This window comes from Eretmochelys imbricata, chromosome 1 (assembly GCF_965152235.1).
Source record: "Eretmochelys imbricata isolate rEreImb1 chromosome 1, rEreImb1.hap1, whole genome shotgun sequence".
Taxonomy (NCBI): Eukaryota; Metazoa; Chordata; order Testudines; family Cheloniidae; genus Eretmochelys; species Eretmochelys imbricata.
The window spans coordinates 169912042-169938116 of NC_135572.1; the positions used below are offsets into that span (position 1 = coordinate 169912042).

The 26075-nt window shown below is 41.7% G+C and overlaps 1 protein-coding gene across 2 annotated transcripts in view; it reads left to right on the top strand.

The window, feature by feature from the left end:
* CYYR1 (cysteine and tyrosine rich 1) overlaps positions 1-26075 on the top strand; it is a 77179-nt gene that overhangs the window by 4093 nt on the left and 47011 nt on the right. For both annotated transcript variants that reach the window (XM_077807273.1, XM_077807274.1), the window contains exon 2: positions 264-366. In XM_077807273.1, coding sequence (XP_077663399.1) covers positions 264-366 — 103 coding nt within the window. The remainder of the gene's footprint in view (positions 1-263; positions 367-26075) is intronic.

The window sequence follows — 26075 nt, forward strand, 5'->3', positions numbered from 1 at the left end:
ATTTGAAATTCTTTTTTAAAAAACAGAGGGAGAGAGCCCATATAGCCAGACTGAAAAATACAGATATACAGTGGCACCTGAAGATGTACTCTTCAAGCCAGTTGGAATTCTGCTGGAGTTCGGATTGCAGAGTCAGATCAAACCTCAAGTGAAGTCCTATCAATGACTGGTTCAATGCAAAAAGCTGCTACAATGCATCTTCTTTAAAGCTTTGCTGTATAGTTTTTTACTATTGAGAATGCATTGTTGTTTTTATTCTGCAGAAGATTGTCTTGCTCAGTGTGACAATGACTGCAAAGCTTACTGCTGTGATGGGACTATCCCCTACTGCTGCTCGTATTATGCCTATATTGGGAATGTCCTTTCGTAAGTATTGTCACTTTCTTGAGAAAATTGATGCCCTGTATTCGTGGTTTGCTGTAAATTTAGGTTATTGAGAACTGTTTGGCAATAAACATTTCAAGATTGTTTCCTGCTAATAAAGTTATAAATATTTCCAGAATAAAAGCCCTTAATGGTCCCATGAATCGAAGTGTTGTATACTTTTAAAATATGTATTCATGTCAATAGATTTGGCTAGATCATCAGCTTGTGTAAATTAGTGTAAATTCTTTGTGATCATTGGAGCTACACTGATTTATTCAAGCCCAGGACAGACCAGAACAAAGGCATTTGCTAAGTGGGCTAGATTATTGTAAATTTGATCTTCCTGTTTTGAGCATATGTCATTTGTTCATGCTTTGGAAAACTGGTGTTTTGTCTTTAGTTAAAATTCATTGTAAACATTTTAGATTAGGGTCTGCTGGTCCTTTCATGTTCTAGTGTGTGTTGCACATTGTGGTATGTGTAAAAACAATGGTTGCTGATGGAGCGGAAACAAGGATATACCCAAACCAAAAGAAGTGCAAGGGTTAAATTCTCCATTCAACATGCATGTATAGAAACAGATCCCAATCCTGTAATCAAATCCACTAATGCAGATCTTTGTCTCCAAGTGCAGCCCTGTTTGAAATCAGTAAGGTTTCTTGTAGGTGTACAGGTCTGCACTAGCAAGTCTAATTGTAGGCTCAGTGTCTAAATGTAGTGATAGCCAGTAAGTGTTCCACATGTGCATCAGAACAAAGCAAACGTTAAAATATATAATGGTATTCTGTGATAAATTGCACTGCAAATTGTGTTTAGCAATTGCATCAATAGTTTCTATTTAACTTTCAGAATGCAAGCCGTGAGAGTTATTTGTTACATATTCTTGATCAAAACCAGAGTAGCAAAGAGACGTATATCATGCCTTTAAAAAAAAAAAAATTCTTCTGTTTTGGTCCTAGAACATGGGGAGTATATCAGTGTTCCAGTCAGCATACTTCATCATGCTTTGAAGGAGCAGGCATATTGATATTATCTTAATTTATCCAAGGCCTTTGGACCAAATTAGAAATTTTTTAGACAAAAGTACATAATCTAACAATAGAGTGTCAGAATCTTGTATTCCTCTGGAAATAGGTGAGCACGTATTCAAGGTTTCCTGGTATTGTCTGAGAATTAAAATAGGTTCTTGCTTCCACCCAGGGGATAAAATGTTCCAATTTAATTTTCTTTTCTATGTAATAAAAACTCATTCTAAGGATGTTTCCTCATTTTTTAACAGAGAGAGAGAGGGGTTGTTGTTTCTGAGATCCCTATTCCAGCTCCAGTCTGTATGTCTTGCATAGAGTGGTGGGAATGTTAGCAAAGGATATCAAATCAGAGACAACCATATTGTTGTTGGGTGGGCCTGAAGAACAATTTTAATCTTCCACTGCCCCACAAACCTAACCAATTCTGCCCTTCCTGGTAACAGTGCTCAGCACAGGGATTTGGGGAGGGTCAACAAAATGATTCCTTAGCATCCTGCAAGATTAGACCCATTTTATATAAAGGGCGGGGATAGGAGGAAGACTTCAGGTCACAACGCCTTCAGCTGCAGGAGGTAGAGCCGACGTGCTTTTCTTGGTGTTTATGCATTGTTTCCAATCTGTGTAATAAACAGTTTTGCAATGGACAGTTATCTAACATAAGTTTGAGACCTGGGAGTTGCTGGGCCGGTGGAGGATTTTGTGTGCATTTGGATGAATTTTACCGCTTGATAGAACACTGCAAACACTAATTGTCATGGCATTTCTGTGAAGTAGGCATCTACATTATTCCAGTTTTTACAAATGCTAAGATACCAGTACTGATGAGACCACTATAAATACCAACAGAGAAGGAGAGTTTAAGATAGATTAAGTGACTTGACTGAGCCCACACAGGGAACTAGGTAGTGTCACAGCAAGGGTTAGACTGGTGAAGTTTCTACAGTCCATTACACCAGTCAGTCTCTTATTTTATTGAGCTGCCCCTCTTTGTAGCCAGAGGCCATGCTGAGTGCTTAACAATGGAGCTGTCTCAGTTGCAAGGGACTGTCTGGGGGAGATTGCGTTACTAAATCCTGTGCCATCAGTAGCATCTTAGGTAGCACCCTCAGCCTCAGTCGCACCCACAGCTCTCAGTGGGTCTGGCATCTTCCCAGAGCTGGGTGAATAATGGGGCAAAATGTTGAATAACTTAGTCACAAAATGGTGTGAAATAAGCCAAATAATTTTTTGACGACTAGTTTCAGAGTAAAAAGAAAAGGAGTACTTGTGGCACCTTAAAGACTAACCAACTTATTTGAGCATGAGCTTTTGTGACGACTGTCATTTGACCAGAGCTAGGTCCTCCAAAAAACTGAGGGACTTCAAGGTGTGGGTTTGTGTCCCAATACACCGCTCCTGGGTAATGAATTCCTTGGGTATTTAGGAAAGTCACTGGCAAAGGTTTAACCCTCGTGATCAGTTTATATTCTCAGGGATATTTTCACAAAAGAAAGAAGTGGAAATGTCTACTTAAAAGGTAGACAAGAAAATGAAAGCTGAGATTGTCACTGATGTTCAAGGCTTCAGAATTAGCGAGAAGGGGCACTGCAAGCTTTACAAATCTAAAAGCCAGCTCGGCATAGCCATCAGTCCAGGCTCCTTTGTTTGTCAGGGCAGTTTAAGGGATGTATTTTGTTGCAAAGATTATGAAGTCCTTTGGTAAAGGACTGATTATTTTGAGTCCTGCGTGGACTGAAAAATACAACACATCACTCCAGTGATACCAAAAACCAAATGGAATGCAGGGCAAATAAAAACCTTAGAAATCTGTGATTTGCAAAAGAGGATGCTGAACAAATCCAAAAGAAATGGTGAGAAAGTAGCAGTCTGATTAGTGAATTGACAGGTATTATGTGAACTTCAGGGGAAAATACTTTTGTTACTGTCTGGGGCCTGCATTTTGTGGCAGGAAGGAAGGAAGAGGGACAGAAAGAATGGAAGGAAAAAAGGTAGATATGTTCAATATAAAATGTTTGTGCATACTCCAAGCTGCAGAACTGGAAAATAAGAATATGTAGTGGCAGAAAGTATGGCATGTGCAGTAAGATATGTGATATCAAGCAAAGGGTACTTCTGACTGGAATCAGTATGTAAATGAGGAAGGTGACTGGCTGAGTTCAACAAGGGTTGTGATAAACAGGGATTTTGTTCATTTCAGATATCAGTGACCTGGAATAAGAAATGTATATTAAGTTGATTCATGGTTTTGTGTGGACAGTTGATATGAAGAAAAGTGCATGAACATTCAGAATGTCTTGGATAAACTAGGAGTATGGGCAGAAACCGGGTTTATGTACTTCACAATAAATACAGTGAAATTCAGAATTCATAATAAATTCTAAAATGTTCAGCAACCATTGGCTAAGAGATACATTTGCATCTATATTGTAAAAAGTTTTACAATCTGCTTCTGCTTGAAATTAAATCTCTTTTAATGAGTGTATTTCAACATTCAGTGGTTCACATGACTAGAAGCACATTTGATTATAAAATGTCAATTTTCTGGCAATTACAGTTTTGTGCTTGTGACATTTCAGAAGCATAAGGGCCACCCTATTGCAAGCCTAAAGGACTTATTTATAAAACTTTACATCTGAGTTTAATTCTGGTTTCCAATGGGAGGATTCCCCTGTGGAGTGGATGTAGTGGGGTTTGAACCATGAGGTGAAGGGGGTAGAGTCTGAAGACCCTTGTGTGTAGTGTTGGGAGTTAGTATAAAGATGCCAAAAACATGTGGGAAAGGTTTATTCAATGCACTAAAAGTAGTTTTATGTGCTATCATGACAGAGAGAATGAGTATCAAATTCAGCCTTCCACTCCTCAGGCCTCTATCATCTGAAAGCCCTTCAGAGGTAGTATATATTGAGTGCTACTCTAATGCAAATAATCTTTCTCAAACCGTCTGACCTGCAAAAGCTGCATTCTTATGAGACAACAGCCTATTTCCATCTGTTCCTATTTATTTAGAGCCCTGTTGAGGGCCAAGACTAAATATTCTTCCTAAATTTCCTTTCCTTTCTTTTCTTTCCTTCTTTCTTCTCCCGCACCATCAGGTGCATAAGCCATTTTTCACCATTTGTTTTGGTCTTGTGTTGGTCTGTTCTGGCTTCTGAGTGTCGATGGATTTAGTTTCTTTCTCTGTTCTATGTAACCTTTCTCTAGATCATGCTATCTTTCACTTTCCAGAGTGTGTCCATGTTATCACTTGACATGGAAGTTGTGTTAGGTGTCAGCCTTAAAGTGTGCCCTAAATATGACCACGGTCTTCGTCTTGCCATATGATGCTTTAAGTTGGTGTGTTCTACTTAGAATTTCTGATACTATAATGAACTTTTTCCAGTGGACTCTGAAAATTGTCCACAGGCATGTACTTTGGAATAAATCGATCATCTTATCAATTGCTGTTACATGTTTCCATGACTCTGCTCCATGAACAAGGACCAATATGATGCTAGTGTTAAAAATTAGTATTTTTGTATTGGTGCTGATCATTCTACTTTTCCAAATCTTTTAACATTTATTAAAAGAGTTTGCTATTTTGATATTCATTGCATAGTGTCACCATCATGGCACATCTCACTCCCTAGATACGTGAAGTGACTTACTTATTCTTGTGTTTCTCCATTTACTTGCACTGTTGATTTTTGGAACATTGATAGTGATATATTTTGTTTTTCCCTTGTTGATAAACAAACCAACTTGTTTTGCTATTTCTACCAAAGCCAGGGTCTTTTCTTCCATTAGGTGAGGTGTTGAACTGAGCGAGACACTGTCATCAGCAAAAACAAATTCATTCAGTTGTACTTTATCATTTGTCCATAAAATACCTCAATTGCCTTCTGCAGTTACTTTCCTCATGATGCCGTCAAAGACCAATGCAAACAGCCGTGGGGCATAATACACCCTTGCCTTACTCCAGTTGTCTCTGCAAACATTTAGGTGATGTTATCACTATCTGTCTGTGCAGTTAGCATTCTCATATATGTCTTTGATTATTCCAAGTATTTTTGCTAGTGTTCCATAGTAAGTTATAATGTTCCAGAGACTGTCTCTGTGTACACTGTCAAAAGCCTTAATAGCCTTAAAGCCTAAATGTTTCTCCTAAATCGCAATATTCTAGATCAGTGATATGGGAGCTAAATTAGCAATCAACATTACTCCAAAAGAGCCACAGTCGTGTGAATTCATTGTTTCATTTACTATTTTTATACATACAGATATATATATTCTCATAGCAAAATGACTGCCTCCAAGTATTATTATTTTATCAACTACAATTAGTTAATAAGACAGTGAAAGCATCCTGATTGGTTCATAATCACACAGTGTTTTAATTTCATGTGATGCAAAGAGCTGCAGAAGAAACATTAAAGAGCTGCTTGTGAGCCTCAGTCTGAATATCACTGTGCCAGATTATGCTGTGTGGAACCTAAGAGGAACTGCAGTGAAACAATCTAATAACATCTCTCATATCTCTGAGCCATTTAATCTTAACTGTATTGTGACTGACCAGAAATAGAAAGTTTCTTGTTAACAATGTGGCTCCTACCCTGTACTTTGTACTAATTCCTAAGACTCATTAATGTAAACTGAAATTCTGAAAGAGGGCTACAGAATCACAATTCAGCTCTCATTTGCTTCTTCTTGCAACTGCTTATGTATACCATGTGGAATATGTAATTCAAATGGACAGTAGGAGAATAAAATCACAGTCAAAAATGAAAAGTTGTGGCTTTCATTCTCTACAGTTTTATGACAACAATAACACCATATGTTTCTGACACAAGAAGCAGTATTTCACATCCTTACACGTTTTTTTGGAGACATCATCTTATTGACTAAAATTTAATCCTTGATTATGCATATTTCCAGGAATGAAATAAAATGTCAGCTTTACAATAATGCTTTCAAAATTGCTATATGGTAGGTGTACTGTTAATGCTGTTTCACTTGAGTACAATATGTTTCAAGTAATATAGTGGATATTGACTTCTGTGGAAGGAGAATGGGACCTTTGGCAATTAACATCTGTATCCGGCAGCCACAGAGTTTCATTATCTTCTAATATAGTTTATTTCATGTAAAGAATACCAGAGGGACAGTAATTTTTTTTTATCTACAAAAAATGTCAGTTAGCCATATAAATCACGTGAGCTTTTATAAATGGTCTTTGTTTTAGATTATTTTGGTTTAGCAATTTATAAAGTAGTTTTGATTTGTTTTTGCTAGACTGCTTCTTTCTGTAAGGAAGGTAATTCTGCCTTTTTTCTACCTCTTTTTCTACCTCCTACAGAGGCCCAGAATCTACTCTATAACGTAGACATGGGACTTTGGTGGTAGGGTTGCCACTTTGGGTTGGACTTAATCTTTAATTCCTGGAGACTCCAGGACAATGCTGGAGGGTTGGCAACCCTAACTGGGGCACCTATGTATAGGCCCTACCAAATTCACAGCCATGAAAAACACATCATGGGCCGTGAAGTCTGGTCTTTTGTGTGCTTTTACCCTATACTATTCAGATTTCACAGGGGAGAGCAGTGTTTCTCAAATTGGGGGTCCTGACCCAAAAGGGAGTTGTGCGAGGGGGGTCGCAAGGTTATTTTAGGGGGGTTGTAGTATTTCCACACTTATTTCTGTGTTGCCTTCAGAGCTGGGCGGCCAGAGAGTGGCTGCGTTGGCCGGGCCCCCGGTTCGGAAGGCAGCGCCCCACCAGCAGCAGCGCATAAGTAAGGGTAGCAGTACTGCAACCCCCCACCCCCTGACACACACAATAACCTTGCGACCCCCCCCCCCCACACACACACACACAAAACTCCTTTTTGAGTCAGGGCCCCTGCAATTACAACACTATGAAATTTCAGATTTAAATAGCTGAAGTCATGACATTTATTACTTTTAAAATCTTATGTCCGTGAAATTGACCAAAATGGACCATGAATTTGGTAGGGCCCTACCTATGTATTGAAAAATTGTGAGTAAGAGACTTTTGTTCTGAGTCTTGGGGTTCTCTTCTAGGTTTGTGTTATAGTGACCCCTTAAGATTGTGTTTGATATTCTGGTGTATCTAGGAAAATAGCATCCGTGTACTCCTGTATGTAATTTGAACTCTACTTTACAGTCAGTAGTAATGAAGTACTTTTTAGATTGTATCAATTAAATCATCTTATACTCTATAAAACAAAACTAAATTTTGTCCTGTTTGCCTTCCCAAGAATTATTGTCACAACAAACCTACTTATCCTCCCAAATTACTTTAGCGACTGTTAATGACAGTCTCATTAAAGAATGAGCCCTTTCTTTTTCTAATGAATATGAGCCTCAAGGTGGCTTTTAAGCTGCAACCTACATTGTAGGGGTGTACAGGGTCTGTGTGGCAGCCCGAGCCCTAGGAAGAATTCGTGCTGGCTCAGGCAGAAATTCACTGGGGCCCTAAGACAGGGTACATTACAATGGCAACTCTGCCATTCTTTTCAACAGATACAAGATATACTTCCCTCAGCAATGGACCATGTCCACAGACTGGCTAGGAAGGGTTCTGAGGAAGGGGAAGCAGCTTTGTTTGGAAGCTTGAAATACATTTTTCTCTAAAGTCTTTCATTGTACTTTAAGGTGAAGCAAGGTTTAAATCAAAAGAATCTAGGCCTCAGATGAGGCCTTTCATTTAGGCTTCATTTCATTCAGATAATTTGATATACATTTCAGTTGCTGATATTTCATAATGAGATGTTATTGTCCTTGCCCAGGCATTTGCTACACCTACAAAAAGGGACATGTGGATTAGGAAAACAAATCAGCAGATTTATTACACTGTTACCTAAACAGTCTTCTGCAACAAATGATTAACAATTAGAACTAACAGCCCAATGGTAACTGCCAGTAGGACAGTCATAGCTGTTGCTATGTTTATCACCCTATTATTTTTAAATTTGGGCATAAAATTTGGCCTGTTTCAAGGGATTGAAACCCTAGATTCAGAGAGCCAGGTCCTCAGCTGGTATAAATTAATGTTCATGTCAGTGGAGTTTTGCTAATATACACCAGCTGAAGATCTGGCCCAGTATGAGAGGGACCACCAAACTTCTTTCAAAACCAAGAAAAGGAAATAGTTTGGAATACCCTTCACTCAAGTGGTCTAGAGACAGCAGAAAGTCTTGCTGGCTTCTGGCCTGTGAAAATGTCTAGGCACTCCGTGACTAAACAGCTGTGATAATTGATTTCAAATCTATGGGGTGCTTTTCTGCTTAGAAATGACCACATTATCGTGGTTTTGGCATTATGTGATCAACCAAAACTGTCCCATTCCTAGGGATGCAAGCACAGTTTTTGTTCCATAAGACTCCATCACTAACTGAAGTTGCAAGTTTTGCAGGATGCTACCCTCTGAGCTATTTTGAACTCTTCTGAACCTGGACATCAGTCCTTTCCCTCTGTTACAGACAGCCCCATCTCTGCTGTAATTGTAGTCGTTTTGCTTTTTCTCCTTGGGAAAACCTGCAGGTTGTTTTGCCTCAAATCTCTGTCTTGTCTGTCTGATCTATTGGTAGATTTTGAATGCACGCATTCAGGTATCTAAGTGGCCTGGCAGTTACTGCATTGTTTTCCAGAGCTCCCTTGACAATAGGTTTAATTCTTTCAGTTTGGCCTCTTAAATTATTAAAATGATAATGTTCAGTCTTCCTGTAATATGACTAATTTTAATTGGCATCTGGGGTTGTTATTTCCCTCCCTTGGGATCTGCTGTGGCAGCCTCTGTCACAATTTCAAAGTTAACTGCACATTTGACCCCTCCTTCTGGTCCTTCTCTTAAGGTTTTAGGTTCCCATCAATCACCCCTCTCAGGCAGAGACACTCATCTCTCTCCCCACAGACCGGGGCTTAGGCTTGCAGTACCTCTGTGATAGCCATAGCCAACCAGTCTGCCTAATGGCCAGTGTCTGTGCATTGTTCTTCCCCCTCACCCCCCAAGGGCTATGAACAGTGTGTTGCCAGGAGTTACAAGTCACCACACAACTCTTTCTATGCAAGCACATTTATTCTTAAGACAAAAGCATTACAGAGAAAACATATTAAAAACAATAAATAAATTTAAACACACACTAAATGTACAAGGAGTCACCCAACAGTCTTTTGGGGCCCTGGAAAACCCTTCTGCAAGGATTAGGGCCCCTGTTGGACAGAAGACCCTGTCCTGTCTGTCTGCTGCGTCAGAAAGAAGGCTTTGAGCCAGTTTAAACTCAGCCTTTTTAGATCAAAAGCTCTTTCTTTATCTGTTGGTCTCTGGACAACCCAGTTTGAACCATTAGAGGTAAGTCTCCCCATCTCTCCCTGGAGCTGTTTACAACCTAGGTGATTCACCTTAATCACTCCACGCTGGTTTTGGTTCCTGGAGCAGCTGTGGTAACCCTCCAGTTGCATACCATCTCAGGCCTCATTCTCTCAACAGCCCTTTGCCCTGAAGCTGTGTCCTCCCAGGAGGAGCCACTTCTGAAGGGGTAACTGTAGAATTACTTCTTTCTATTCTGTACCCAAATGCCTTGCAGTGAGATTTAAAGAGCTCAGTCTCTTTAGTTTATTAAAAAGAAGACTGAGAGGTGACTGGATTACAGTGTTTTAAGTACCTTCATGGGGAGAAAATACAAGGAACTAAAGAGTTTTTTAATCTAGTGGAGAAAGACATAACAAGAATCAATGGCTGGAAGCTGAAGACAGAGAAATTCAAATAAGAAATAAGCAGAAATTTTTAACAAGAAGGCTGATTAACCACTGGAACTAACTACCAGGGGAAGTTAACCGAACACAGGGTATTGGTCTCAATACAGGGGTGACTGGGAGAAATGTAATGGCATGTGATTTGCAGGTCAGACACTAGATGATCTATCTAATGGTTGCTTCTGGTTTTAAACTATCAGAATGAATCTGGGAGCTGGTCACCCCAAACTGCTACAGGTGAGGGTCTGTCAAGTTTGGCATTGTCAAGTCAACTGCTGGAGTGGTGGTGATGGATGGCTGCAAAGTCAGTTATTAGCGTGGCTCATCCTTGGGTAGTGAAGATGGTTGATGACCCTGAAATAATAACCAGCTTTTAGCAAATTGACTTCCCAAGTTGTCCCCTATTGTCTGCGCTCCCTGTGGGCATATGACTTACACCCCTGCTCTTGCAAAAAGTGGAATTTTTAATGACCATAAATGATCAGAACTATGCATTTAGGTCTCATTATACATAACTGAACTTCCCCAATGTCACTAGTATGCCTCTTAATATCATGTTGGCCCATTAGTTCATTACTGGCTAAAAGAAAAAAAATGCCACCTATTGAATCACCAGTACTCTGCTAGAGATACAGGAGCCTTACTTTTCCTTGGGGGTCTTGAATGACTAGTACACAGCATGACTGACCAGGCCAAACTTGTGAGATTATTATTTAATATTGTGTTAGGGTTCGGAGGCCCTGATCTCTCTACTAGTTACATGAATTAAACATAGTCCCTGCAATGAAGGGTTTGCAATCTATGAAAACAAGCAGCATGTGAAGAAGAGGGAAACAATCAAATATAAACAATCTTTATATACATACATATACGTGTGTGTGTGTATATGCAATTAATATAATATTACATTTTTAAAATCTCCATTAAAAGAGTGTTAGAGTTACAGAGGCATCCACTCAGAAGTTAGGAAGTGCCAGATTTAGTTTGCTTGTGCAGCCTTAATTCAGCCCCCTTGTGTGTATGCGTTATGATACATTCTTTAATTACATTATTATTATCTTCTCTGTGTGCAGAGAGTTTTGTGACAATGTTATTTCTGCATATCTACTACAGCAGATTTTTTCAGTATGTAAAGGCATGTGCATCTTCATGTGAGGTTAAAATGGAGCCGTAAATGGATATTGCATATAATACTCCAACAGAGGGCCTTGGTTTTTACTGTGGATATGGATTACATAATATCTAAGTCACCTCTACAAATGTGGACCAAGGTGGCAGTGGCCAGCAATAACCACCATACGTATTGCCTGCTGTTGACATTGCTGTATCAGTTGGCTTATATGAAATATGTTGACTGTCTTATTCCAGCTTTTATTGATATTACAAAAACCCACCACAGCTAGTACCAACTTGACACATTTGTCAGTTGACTCAGGACAGAGACAGAGGAATGGAGAATGCGTTTCTCTTTCATCTCTAGAGGTGGTACCTCCTTGTCAGAATGAAGGCCTCCAAACAAGACAATGCAGAGAAGCTTGCTATGCTGCTGCCTGTGTAGTACCTGTTTTGGGGATAAATATGAGAGTTCAGTCTCCAAAGACATTAACGCAGCACCTTTTTACAGTTCATACTTTTTTTAAACTTGAGATGAAAGTTGTTGTTTGTCATGTTCTTTTTGTTCTAGAAAGCTAAGCACAATAAAACCAGAGATTCTAGGTAAGCCTAATGAGTCTAGGTACCTCTGTTTTTGGGTGACAGACTTGAGAAACCTGAATGGAACCTGAGTTGGAGGACGTGTGCTACGCATTCAGAAAATCAGGCCCTCTTCATGGTATTGCCGATTTGGGCATCTCAAAATGGAGGCATCCAAAATGACCAGTCACTTCTGAAAATCTTGGCTTTTGCCTACTATGGTTGAAATTTCCCCTGGGCAAATCCTAGAAGTGAGGACCATGCTTGGGAGCAAAATCTCTGTGTGTATGTTGATTTTGGTACACTTAGTTCCTGATCTACTTATAGTCTCAGCAACTTGGTTGCTCCCCTCTGCCCCCCTTTCCAAAAAATCCTGTATTTTCTCCTTGGACCATTGCTCTGCTTTTGAGTCATTCTATATACACTGTCTACTAAAATAGCTGTATTGTGTCTGTTAACTGTGAATAATAAATGAGCCTCTTAATCAGATGTGATTACATTTTCTATTTCTGATAGCTGTCCAAAGATGTTAATTAAACACAATATCTTTGTATCCTGTGATCTTTGATAGTTTAATATTGGCAGAAAATTCCTTTGAACTAATGGCACCAGATATAACATGAGACAATGTATCCAGAGCTTCAGGGCATCTCTCTGGTTTGACATCAAGAATAGAGTAAAAATAAGCCCCATGAAATAAGTTTTTGAGTAGAAGCATGCAGTGTTGTCTAGCCCCACAGGTATTTCAAATATCTTCTTAGTGACTCTTTTAAAGCTGTGAAATATGGTTTGGTTCCCCAGGGGGGGAAGAGGAGTTATGTTTTAAAGAGATGCTACGAAGGCTGTGCCTAAAAATCTTGACCTACCTTACTATGTTTGCTTCATGCCTAAACTATTACCTTCAGGATTATTTTGAAAACAGATTTTTCGTGTTACTGAGGGCCTCAATCTGATCTACTGAAGCACTGAGCAGTTAGCGGCTGACAGAAGTGTTTCTGTGGGAGTTCATAAGTAGATGGGTATTTTAGGGGCAAGGGAGTTGATGGTTTCCCTCCCTTTCCTGTCCTTTTTTTTTTTTTTCCCCCGTAGGAATAAGATCTTGGAGAAGAAACCAATGATGGCTTATGAGATAGCACTAGAAAGGATGCACATCATTCTTGAATGGGTATCTGATGGAAGCTACTTATCCAGGAAATGTCACTTGGTAGAGCTCGTGGCAGAGAAGATCCAAGGATTGGAGATGCAGCTGGAGACAATGAGGAAATTCAGACAGGGAGTTGAAAGTATAATGTAGGAGAAGAGGTGGTAGAGACAACACAAGATTTGCGGATACCTGCCAAATGAAAGGACCTGGAGGATGAACTGCCAGAAAAGGAGGGTGATCCATGGAAGAATGTGACCACGAGGACAAGATGGAGGAAGAGACCAGCTAGTGGTGATGAAATCAAGTTGAGTAACCGGTTTGCTGCACTGGTGAATGAGGAAAAGAAACAGGCAGAAGATGGGGTGTGAAAAAGAAGACAAGGGAAGCCAGTACCTGCAGAAGAGATGATGGAGATAGCCAGGGACTGGAGCCTGAGTTAAAATGAGGATGATATTCAGGATGCTGCAAGAGATTTATACCAACACCAGGAAGAGATGGGTCTATGTGAGCGAGGACTCCGTACTCCTGAATCTACAGGCCTGTCACAAAACCAGACCGAGAAAACAGAAGAGTGTGCTGTCTTCCAGGAGCAAGGATGCAAGATGTGGACATGAGGCTTAAGAGAATCCTGATGAGAGCGGGGAAAAATCCATTGTGCTACATGTTGGGACAAATAACACTGCTAGATTCCCAGGTGAATGTATCAAGGACAGTTATACTCAGATATGTAAGACATTTAAAGAAGTGGAAGCTCAGGTGATTTTCAGCTTCTGGTTCCTAGAGAAGGAGAACAAAGGCATGTCAAGATAATGAAAGTCAACAGATGTGTCAACGGTTGGTGCTATGAGGAAGGTTTTAGGACGATTCACTATTGGGAGGCATTCACAGAAAGAGCATTCTTTTTGACTGATGGACTCCACTTGAGTATTTGAGGTATTAATCTTCTGGAATCGAGGCTGGCATGATTGTTAAGAAGGTAGGATATGAGGAGGGAAGGCAGGGAGAGACTCTTAAATCTCCATGCTTGGCTTCAATACACAGGAGCAGGAAAATCTGCTAAATCAAGAGATAGTAAGGAATAATGGAACACCACAAGCTAAAAAACTGGGTGAGGTCCAAAAAGAACCCAACTGAAATACTTGTACATGAATGCAAGGCATCTAGGCAGTAAAATTGAGGAACTGAAGCTACTGATGCAGGAGGTCAAACCAGATGATATAGGAATTACAGAAACATGGTGGAATAACATTCATGACAGAAATACAGAAAATGAATAGTATGTGCTGTTTAGGAGAGGTTAGAATAAAAGTAAAGGAGGTGGGGTACCATTGTACCTCAAAGATGTACTGTAAAGAAATACAAAGTGATAGTATGGACAAAAGAGAATGTATTTGGGTTGAAATCACCTTGGGGGAAGGATTGTGAAAGAGGTTCTTTTGGGATAGTGTTAGGGGTTTGACTCAGATGTGGATAGTGATCTTTTAAATCTTATTAGAGAAATACTTTTGGGAATTGTCATAATGGGAGATTTTAACTTCACAGATATAGATCGAAGAATAAATTATATTAATACTGGTTGTGATAGTTTTCTTCATGAAATTGTCACTGAAACAACAAGAGGCTATGTAATTTTCATAAGGACTTCATAAGAAATGGCCTTGGATCAAGTGATCATGAATTTATTCAGTTTAAATTAAATGGAAAGATAAGATGCTCGTCATCTATGATTTCTTGATTTCAAAAGGAAAAACTTTGTGATATTAAGGGAACTAGTTAGAGAAGTCAACTGGACTGAAGAGTTTAAGGACTTAAATATAGGGGAGGCTTGGAATTTCTCCATATCAAGTATAAGAAAACTTTTTGAAAATTGCAACCCAAGAAAGGAGAAAAAACATGTAGGAAAAGGCTCCAGATGCAACTGAATGAAGAACCACCTAAACCAAGTTATTAGGAGTAAGCAGAGATCCTATAGGGAATAGAAAAAGGGGATGATCAGCAAAGAAAGCTACATCTTGGAGATTAAAAAATGTAGGAATAAAGTGAGAATTTCTAAAGGTTCAGCTGAATTAGCTCTTGCCAAGGAAATTAAAATAAATAATAAGAGGCTTTATAAGTGTATGTGTATGTATATATGTGTGTGTGTGTGTGTATATATATATATAGTGACAGGGTCAGGCCAGATGGCTACAAAAGAGTGGTCGAAGGTACATACATTAGTTCCAGGTTAAGCAAGTCCCTTTTCCTTGGGTAAGATAACTGGGACTATTCCAGAACACTCAGGAACTTTCTAGAACTAATTAAGGCAGGCAGGCTAATTAGGACACCTGTAGCTAATTGGGAAGCTGCTACAATTAATTAAGGCTAATCAGGACATCTGGTTTAAAAAGGCTGTCACTCCAGTTAGTGAGGTGTGCGCGTAAGGAGCTGGGAGTGAGAGGACATGCTGCTGGAGGACTGAGGAGTACAAGCGTTAACAGACATCAGGAGGAAGGTCCTGTGGTGAGGACAAAGAAGGTGTTGGGAGGAGGCCAAGGGGAAGTAGCCCAGGGAATTGTAGCTGTCGTACAGCTGTTCCAGAAGGCACTCTAGACAGCTGCAGTCCACAGGGCCCTGGGCTGGAACCCAGGGTAGAGGGCAGGCCCGGGTTCCCCCCAAACCTCCCAACTCTTGACCTAACACAGGAGCTTCCACCAGAGGTGAGGGTCTCTGAGCTGGTTCCCGACCCACATGGTGGATCAGCAGAAACTGCAAGGATTGTTCTTACTCTTTTTTTCCCCCTGCTGGCCAGTGGTGAGGTTATCTGAGTGAACGGCAGATTTGAGCCATGAAAGTGGCCAAACTGAGGGCTGCCATGAATCTCTGAGGCAAGCAAAATCTGCCAATAAGTGCAGGACCCACCAAAGTAGAGGAGGAACTTTGTCACTACATATATAAATATGAAAAGAGAGACTAAGGAAGGATGAAGCCAGGCTACTATGGAGGGGGAGGAGATTAAAGATAATCTCGGTATGGCCCAAAAATTAAATAAATACTTTACCTTGGGTTTTCAAGAAGGATGATAAGATGGAGCATGGGCATGAAGGCAATTCACTTGATGGAAATGAATGCCTATACATTACCATATCTGATGTAGAAGAAAAACATAGAGCTTAAATCAGGGGGACCGGATGATTTGCAGTCTAGAATTTTGAAAGAACTGGCACATGAAATTGCTAGTCCTGTGGCAAGGATTTTTAATAAATCTCTGTATATGGTACTACCCCATAATGAATGGAAGATCGTTAATGTCATATCTATACTTCAGAAATGAAAAAAATGATCTGGGCAATTACTGATCTGTTAGTCTGATCTCAGCAATATGCAAGGCTTTGGATGTGAAGGAAAGAACAATTTAAATTCACAGAGGTAAATGGTAAAGAGGTTTTAACACAATATGGGTTCATACACTGCTGCATGAAGGGGACTCCTGTCCGGGAACATGCAAGCCACTTGCACACTAGCGAGATCAGGGACAGCTGCTGGTGAGCCTGGTGCCCGCCCCTGGGGGCAGGACTAGGGGCAATACAGCTACACTGGAGGAGCTACCTGGACCGGTTGCTGGCTCCTGCGAGCGGCAGCCTGACGTGCTGCTGCTTTGCTGCTGCGGTTCCTGGAAGAGCCCTGCAGTTCTGTGGGTGTGCACTTTATATCCATGGATATAAATTTTGTATGCACGCTGGTAGGCAATTCTTCAGTAAAATTAAATGGTTAAAGTAAATCATAGACATTACAGTTGATTTCAGAGTCTGTAGGTCAGGATAATAGCAGTCATGTTAAATCTGCCCGTTTGTAGTCTCTCTGGTACATCTAAAAGACTGGAGCCCTCAGTCCATTGTTCAAAGCTCCCTTTGTTAGAAATCACAGTCCAGAGATGTGGAACGGGAAAGAGGCAAGGAGGTGATGTCACAGTCTCAAACGTGTACCTCCCAAACCATGTGCATTGAAAAGTACTAGCTCAAACATGGAGTCAAGGATCACATATTCTACAAGCCCTTCTGAGTCATGGGCATCCATTGTCCATATGCTCTCTCAGGAGTCCTTGGGAGGAGCCCACTGGAAGATTCTCCTTAATGGCCCATCAACACATAGCTGGCTAGTCTTGTCTTGTGGGTATTACCCAAGAACAAATGTTTGGTAACAAGCATACAGTAAAATTTCATAACTTCATACACAGTGGTGATACATACATTTCAACAGGATAATAATACTTAGCGGATTATAACTTTTCCAGTGACACCTTACATGGCATATTTTGTACAAAATTTAGTGCAATTGTGTGACAGTGCTGACAATACTGGTATAGACTGTCAACTTCCTTTTTATACAGTGGTTAAGTGTATAGACTTGATGGAATGCTTGTAAGATGCTGCATGTATTAATCCTACATATAATATCGGTATCCCATGCTGTAAGGTAATACTTTAGTGTTTGCTCTATAACTGTAAAATGTTTGTTCTCAAACTCTGTAATTCACCAAACAGGGGGAAAAAAAAACTTCACCTAATGCAAAATGCTGGATTCCTACAGAAGGTGTTATCTCCTGTCCATCAGGAAGGACTATCAAATCCAAATGGACCTTCGTGGAACAAAGACTTGTTGATTGGTCCCCATCCGTGAAGAGGTTATGTGCAAAAGTGCTTGTCCCATCATCGTGGATCTAGGAAGATGGGGATAAAAATCCCTGACCAGAAGGAATTAGGGACTCTTTATGCTGTCTGGACTCCTGACCATAAGCAAAAGTTCCCCAAGCTACTTGGCTTGGGTTAGCCCAAAAGGACATAAAAGCTTGCTTATTATAGAAGTTCCTATTACCTTTTGAATTTAAGATTGTACCACATGTGTGTTTATCTGTTTTAACCTTGTAAATAACTCGTTTCTTTTTCTTACTTAAATCCTTAATTAGTTTATGATAGGATTGGCTACACGCCTTGTCTTTGGTGTGAGATCTAAGGTGAATATTGACCTTGATAAGTCACTGATCCTTTAGGACTATGAGTAACCTAAATATTTTGTGATCTTTGGTGTTAAGTGACTATTTGTCACAGAGTCAAGCTTGCCTGGGTGGCAAAATAAATCGAAATGCCCAAGGGGACAGTCTGTGACTCCATGTTAAGGCTGTATAGTGTCTGAGGAGTTTACCCTTGTTACATGGTTGGTGAAATCTAAGTATAGAACTCACAACCAGGTTCGGGTATGTGCTCTGCTTCTTAACATTCTGCCCTGAGGTTGGTATTCTTGCTCATGAGCCACTCCAGACAGCATGACGGGGCTTGCTTCCAGTTTGTCATATGTTCCTAATGCTAATGCTTTGGGGTTTCTGCCAGCCAGAAAGGGATTTTTTCCCCCCTCAGTGTATTCTGGAAGGGGTTTTTTATATTCTTCCTTTGAAACATCTGGGATGGCCACTGCTGAAGACGGGACATTGGGCTAGGGCTTTGAGGTGGCACTGAGCAGTCTCTCTCTTTTCAGTGCTTGGCTGGCTGGTTCTTGGTCACATGCTTAGGGTCTAGCCAATGGCCATATGTGCAGTCGGGAAGGAATTTTCCCACTGATCAGATTGGCAGTGACCTTGGGGATTTTTTGCTGCCTTCTGCAACACATGAGTGCCGGTCACTTGCAAGGATTATCAACAATTATCACTTAATCATTTACCTACTATTGTTTGTGCATCAAGTACTGGTGCACCTCCGCCCTTTCCATTCTCTGCCTGTGGCACATAATAGTGTAGTCTTCTGTGGTTGTCATACTTCAGTCTAATTTTGGTTGTTCGGTTTAGGGTGTAGTGCTGGATAGTGCTGATGGCCTGTGATATACTGGAGGTGAGACTAGATGATATTTTCCTTTCTGGCCCTATCTCTCTGATTCTAAATCAGTGGCAGTTTTTCTGAGGGGATGGGACTGAGGCAATAATAAAGGAGTCTGGCCTATGTGTTGTTATAACTGATTCATGGTTCATGTGTACCGCTTTAAACCAGTGAAACCAATGGATGGAAATTAGTATACATGCCGTTGCAGTGCAGAAGTGCAGTATGTTTGTGATGGGCTTCTATCACTTTCCTTAGGACGTTGTTGTACAGGGGTGGCCAACCTGAGCCTGAGAAGGAGCCAGAATTTACCAATGTACATTGCCAAAGAGGCACAGTAATACGTCAGCAGCCCCCCCTCAGCTCCCCCACTCCCACTCCCAGACCCTCCCACCCACCAGCAGCCCAGCCAATCAGCGCTTCTCCCTCCCTCCCCGCACCTCCCAATCAGCTGTTTCGTGGCGTGCAGGAGGTTCGGAGGGGTAGGGGGAGGAGCGAGGGCATGGCAGGCTCGGAGGAGGGGGTGGGACAGGGTGGGATGGGGCAGGGCCTGTGGCAGAGCCAGGGGTTGAGCAGTGAGCACCCCCCGGCACATTGGAAAGTTGGCGCCTGCTGCTCCAGCCCCGGAGTCGGTGCCTCTACAAGGAGCCGCATATTAACCTCTGAAGAGCTGCATGTGGTTCAGGAGCCACAGGTTGGCCACCTCTGGTTTACTAAGTCACCCTCAGAAAGTCTTACTTTGAGTCCAATCTGAGATTCATCAACCTGAGAGCTGCAACAAGTTGGCTATTGGTGTAAATCCTGGCTGATTTGTAGGACTTCAGACCAAAAGGGACCATTATGATCACCTAGTCTGACCTCCTGCGTGACACAAGCCATAGAATTTCATCCAATGATTCCTGCAGTGGAGAGAATTGACTTTCCCAGCTATGTAAGTGTATGCTATCAAGTCCAGCTGAAATACAGCATATATTTTATCAAGACATACAGTCTCAATTTTGACTTCCAAATGAAGATAAATTTACCGCGTTCCTTGCTAAGCTGTTCCAGTGGTTCCATCCTGTATCTAATATGAATTTTTCTAATTTAATCCTCCAGCTGTTGAATCTTGTTTGCTTTTCACTGCTATGTTCAAGGCCACCCTAATGTCAGATAGCTTCTCTCTGTGTAGACAGTACTTAAGCCTGTTGTTGTTGATGTTTTTAATTAATGGTATTGCAGTAGATCCTATTGGACCATTCCAGGACAAGGGCCCATTTGCACTAGGCATTGTATGAAGAAATACAATAATAAGATGACAGCCCCTGCCCCAGAAAGCTCTCATCACTATGGCAAGATGCAGGAGGTAAATAAGAGAAACAAAGGGGAGGGAAAAGGAATGGTGTGATTACCCTAAAGCAAGCATGCCTGCCATCCCCACTAGTGTTTTTTTTTTGGGGGGGGGAACGGGAATGGGGTGCGGGGGAGATCTCCTAATGCAGAAGCCACTGCTGACACAGGTAGAAGAGACAAGTTTCAAGAGTTCCCCCCTCTGCCATTAGTGAATAATCTGCCATATGAAAGTAGAGAATAATCAACAGGAGGCACAGGATGGGGGATGAAGTCTCCCAAATCCTTTCCTTGCTTCCAGAAGCACTCCTACTACTGTCAGAAATGGGAGGAAATAGCTGAAGATGTTTTGGTGAAGCTGCTTCTCTGCCAGCTGTCCCCCAACTCTGTTAACAGCCCTTAAAACAACTGGCCACCTGAATGGCACCTGTAAAAAGGGAGCTAATGCCCACCTTATAGAGAAGTGAAGCAGATCGCCCCAACATCCTCTTGCCAGTAATAAGCATAGGTGGACCAGTATGGGGGAGTGAGGCATAGGCAGGTAACAAGAGGTGGTATGGGTTAGAGTGGACATCCTGGGTGGCTGTCACAAGGGACAAGATACGGGAAGTTGTGTTAGTGGGAAAGACCCTCTCTGGTGGGTTTTATGCCCTAGTGCACCTATTTAGTTATTGCTAGCTATGCAATGGTGTTTAAATCAGAACAGGAGTTTGCCAACACTAATACAGTTTTCCAAAAGGTTTTGTGTTTTTACTGAGGAAGGATATGTTTAACTAGGATATGTTGTAACGTTAATTAAAATGCTTGCAAAGGGGCAATGTGTTCTATTGAAATAATGTTTGTTTGTATGTTTAAAAAAAATACAGGTGGTTGTTACTAAGAATGTATAATGTACTGCAAGACAGGTAGCTTTTTTATTTTAAAATTATATTAAAAATAAACACAGTTTTCTGAAAGGTGCATGATTTACTACATGGAGCATGATTCAGTGCCCATTGAAGTCAATGGAAAAACTCCCATTGACTGTCAAGGGAGCTGGATCATGACCCTGAAGAATTCCCACCCTATTAGCAAGGACCGTGAGAGCTACTCTCTACAGCAGGGGTCGGCAACCTTCGGCATGCAGCCCATCAGGGTAATCCATTGGCAGGTTGTGAGACATTTTGTGTATGTTGACCGTCCGCAGGCTGCTGTTCCCGGCCAATGGGAGCTGCGGGGGGGGAAGGGGGGAGGGAGGGCGTGCCTGCGGAAATAAACGTAAACAAAATGTCTTGTGGCCTGCCAGCAGAGTACCCTGATGGGCCACGTGCTGAAGGTTGCTGACCCCTGCTGTACAGCCTGAATCATAAACAAAGAAATAACAGTCAGCCTCTAAGGATGAGGGGGCATTCGAGTCTGCAGGCTCATTCAGTCTATGACCTTTCTGCTGAGACTGCCAGGTGCCAACTGGTACCAGGTATGGGGATGGCTTTTATGAAACGGATACCTTTGCACTAGAACTGGGCTGAGGCTACCAATTCATTTCCTATTCATTAGGTCATTGAAGAGCAATCGTGCAGCATCCACTTTTCAACTGGTCACCTTGTAGCCTTATCTTTAGTTATGGGTTACTTTAACTAATTACCCATCCCGATGGTGAGGGTTTTACACCTACTTTAATCTGTGAGAGTTCAGACCCCAAGATTGAGTAGAGAGCTTATCAATAGAAGAGGGACCCCTCAGTGTACAACAGAGACGTCATAGTGCTCTTGCTAAAATCATTACTTTTTATTAACCAATCAATCAGTGCACACACTGCAATGTGATAAAGGAGCAAGAGACCAATACAGAATGCATAATATTTGCATTACTCACACTGTGCCTTGTGGAAAAACCCGAAATGTTAGTTCTCATCCTCATGGCCATCACCATTATCACCATATCCTCCTGGTATCTTTCCTCCCTCCCCCCGCCCCATCAAAGCACAGAGGTTGTGTGTGATGCAGCTTTTATAGTACATTGGACTGTTGCCTGCTTTGCTTCATACATATTTTTGAAGGTATTAACCTCTTCCTTATTTGAACTTCCACACCCCACTACTTTTGGGGTATGCCGTTTTTCATAGGCTAACTCATTGGTTCCCCTTACACTCATTACCACTTACGTCACTTTATCGCCATAGTAACAGGCAGTTACCTTAAGGAAGTCTCTAACATTTCACCTTTGCTACCAGTAGTCATCTTGCAGTGTCTGCTAATCTCTTGTAGACGTTATTATCCAAACTGAGTAGTTAACTTTCAAAACATCAGCATATCACAAATAAAGACATAAACTCAGCATGATTATTATTAATTTACTTATGCTAATTTGTTCTAAATCCTAATTTTGCTAAATTAAATATTTTACAGGCCTGTAGGCCCAGTAATGCAATATTAATAATCTTTATATCTCACCTCTGTATCCTAAATATACCTAATGCCTTTTATCCTTGGCTACAACCTGGAGGTAAGACACTGTTATTTCATTACAAATCCTCTAAACTATCTCTAGTCTCCCTTAAGTGGTGTGTATTTAAAATCAATATAATCTCCCTGTAGCACCCCTGAAGCAAAGTCACAGAATAAAAACAATGCAGCAGAGTTTAGCTCAAAGGGAGGCATTAGAGATGAAGCTGATGCCAGAGGTCAGGATATTGTACATCCTATATCTCAGAGCTTTTGGTGCTCCAAACAAGAATCAATTCTGCTGCCACAAAGAGGATCACAAGTAGTGAGGAAAACTCCTTCTAAAAGTCTCTATCAAACTGACAGTTTTTGAACTTCACATAAAAGAAAAGGTGGCAATGGAAGCACATGGTGCTGTTTGACTTTTTATTACTAGGATCTATAAATCGTTCTCTAACTACTGTGTGATCTGGACAAGTGTTTATCAAAACTAGTATGTTTCCATGACAGTAATGTACAGTCAATCCAATCAATAGTATGCTGATTGGAGTGGATACTTTTTTTTTTTTGGTAAGCGTATGTCCACTAAGATAGATATATACAAACTTGTGGGGTTTTTTCTTTCATTATTATCTGTCATTGCAGTGTCTGCCAGTCAAGCATGTGATGTTTCACTGAGGATTAATAACCAAAGGGATGTTCACAAAAAGAAAAGGAGTACTTGTGGCACCTTACAGACTAACCAATTTATTTGAGCATGAGCTTTCGTGAGCTACAGCTCACTTCATCGGATGCATACCGTGGAAACTGCAGAAGACATTATATACACACAGAGACCATGAAACAATACCTCCTCCCACCCCACTGTCCTGCTGATAATAGCTTATCTAAAGTGATCATCAAGTTGGGCCATCTCCAGCACAAATCCAGGTTTTCTCACCCTCCGCCCCCCCCCCCCACACACACACACACAAACTCACTCTCCTGCTGGTAATAGCCCATCCAAAGTGACCACTCTCTTCACAATGTGTATGATAATCAAGGTGGGCCATTTCCTGCACAAATCCAGGTTCTCTCACCCCCCCACCCCCATACACATCTACTACCCAAGATCCATAAACCTGGAAATCCTGGGAGCCCCATCATCTCAGGTATTGGCACCCTGACAGCAGGATTGTCTGGCTATGTAGACTCCCTCCTCAGGCCGTACGCTACCAGCACTCCCAGCTACCTTCGAGACACCACTGACTTCCTGAGGAAACTTCTATCCATCGGTGATCTTCCTGATAACACCATCCTAGCCACTATGGATGTAGAAGCCCTCTACACCAACATTCCACACAAAGATGGACTACAAGCCGTCAAGAACACTATCCCCGATAATGTCACGGCTAACCTGGTGGCTGAACTTTGTGACTTTGTCCTTACCCATAACTATTTTACATTTGGGGACAATGTATACCTTCAGATCAGCGGCACTGCTATGGGTACCCGCATGGCCCCACAGTATGCCAACATTTTTATGGCTGATTTAGAACAATGCTTCCTCAGCTCTCGTCCCCTAAAGCCCCTACTCTACTTGCGCTATATTGATGACATCTTCATCATCTGGAACCATGGAAAAGAAGCCCTTGAGGAATTCCACCATGATTTCAACAATTTCCATCCCACCATCAACCTCAGCCTGGACTAGTCCACACAAGAGATCCACTTCCTGGACACTACAGTGCTAATAAACAATGGTCACATAAACACCACCCTATACCGGAAACCTACTGACCGCTATTCCTACCTACATGCCTCCAGCTTTCACCCTGACCACACCACACGATCCATCGTCTACAGCCAAGCTCTGCAATACAACCGCATTTGCTCCAACCTCTCAGACAGAGACAAACACCTACAAGATCTCTGTCAAGCTTTCTTACAACTACAATACCCACCTGCAGAAGTGAAGAAACAGATTGACAGAGCCAGAAGAGTTCCCAGAAGTCACCTACTACAGGACAGGCCTAACAAAGAAAATAACAGAACGCCATTAGCTGTCACCTTCAGCCCCCAACTAAAACCCCTCCAACGCATTATTAAGGATCTACAACCTATCCTGAAGGATGACCCAACACTCTCACAAATCTTGGGAGACAGGCCAGTCCTTGCCTACAGACAGCCCCGCAACCTGAAGCAAATACTCACCAACAACCACATACCACACAACAGAACCACTAACCCAGGAACCTATCCTTGCAACAAAGCCCGTTGCCAACTGTGCCCATATATCTATTCAGGGGACACCATCACAGGGCCTAATAACATCAGCCACACTATCAGAGGCTCGTTCACCTGCACATCCACCAATGTGATATATGCCATCATGTGCCAGCAGTGCCCCTCTGCCATTTACATTGGTCAGACTGGACAGTCTCTACGTAAAAGAATAAATGGACACAAATCAGATGTCAAGAATTATAACATTCATAAACCAGTCGGAGAACACTTCAATCTCTCTGGTCACGCAATCACAGACATGAAGGTCGCTATCTTACAACAAAAAAACTTCAAATCCAGACTCCAGCGAGAAACTGTTGAATTGGAATTCATTTGCAAATTGGATACTATTAATTTAGGCTTAAAGAGAGACTGGGAGTGGCTAAGTCATTATGCAAGGTAGCCTATTTCCCCTTGTTTTTTCCTACCGCCCCCCCCCAGACGTTCTGGTTAAACTTGGATTTAAACTTGGAGAGTGGTCAGTTTGGATGAGCTGTTGCCAGCAGGAGAGTGAGTTTGTGTGTGTGTGTGTTCCCCCCCGGGGTGTGTGTGTGAGAAAGCCTGGATTTGTGCTGGAAATGACCCACCTTGATTACCATGTACATTGTAGGGAGAGTGGTCACTTTGGATGAGCTATTACCAGCAGGAGAGTGAGTTTGTGTGTGTATGGGGGTGGGGGGGTGAGAAAACCTGGATTTGTGCTGGAAATGGCCCACCTTGATTATCATGCACATTGTAGGGAGAGTGGTCACTTTGGATAAGCTATTACCAGCAGGAGAGTGAGTTTGTGGGGGGGGGGGGGAGCGGAGGTTGAGAAAACCTGGATTTGTGCTGGAAATGGCCCAACTTGATGATCACTTTAGATAAGCTATTACCAGCAGGAGAGTGAGTTTGTGTGTGTATGGGGCGGGGGGGGGGGGGTGAGAGAACCTGGATTTGTGCAGGAAATGGCCCACCTTGATTATCATATACATTGTGAAGAGAGTGGTCACTTTGGATGGGCTATTACCAGCAGGAGAGTGAGTTTGTGGGTGGGGGGGCGGAGGGTGAGAAAACCTGGATTTGTGCTGGAGATGGCCCAACTTGATGATCACTTTAGATAAGCTGTTACCAGCAGGACAGTGGGGTGGGAGGAGGTATTGTTTCATGGTCTCTGTGTGTATATAATGTCTTCTGCAGTTTCCACAGTATGCATCCGATGAAGTGAGCTGTAGCTCACGAAAGCTCATGCTCAAAT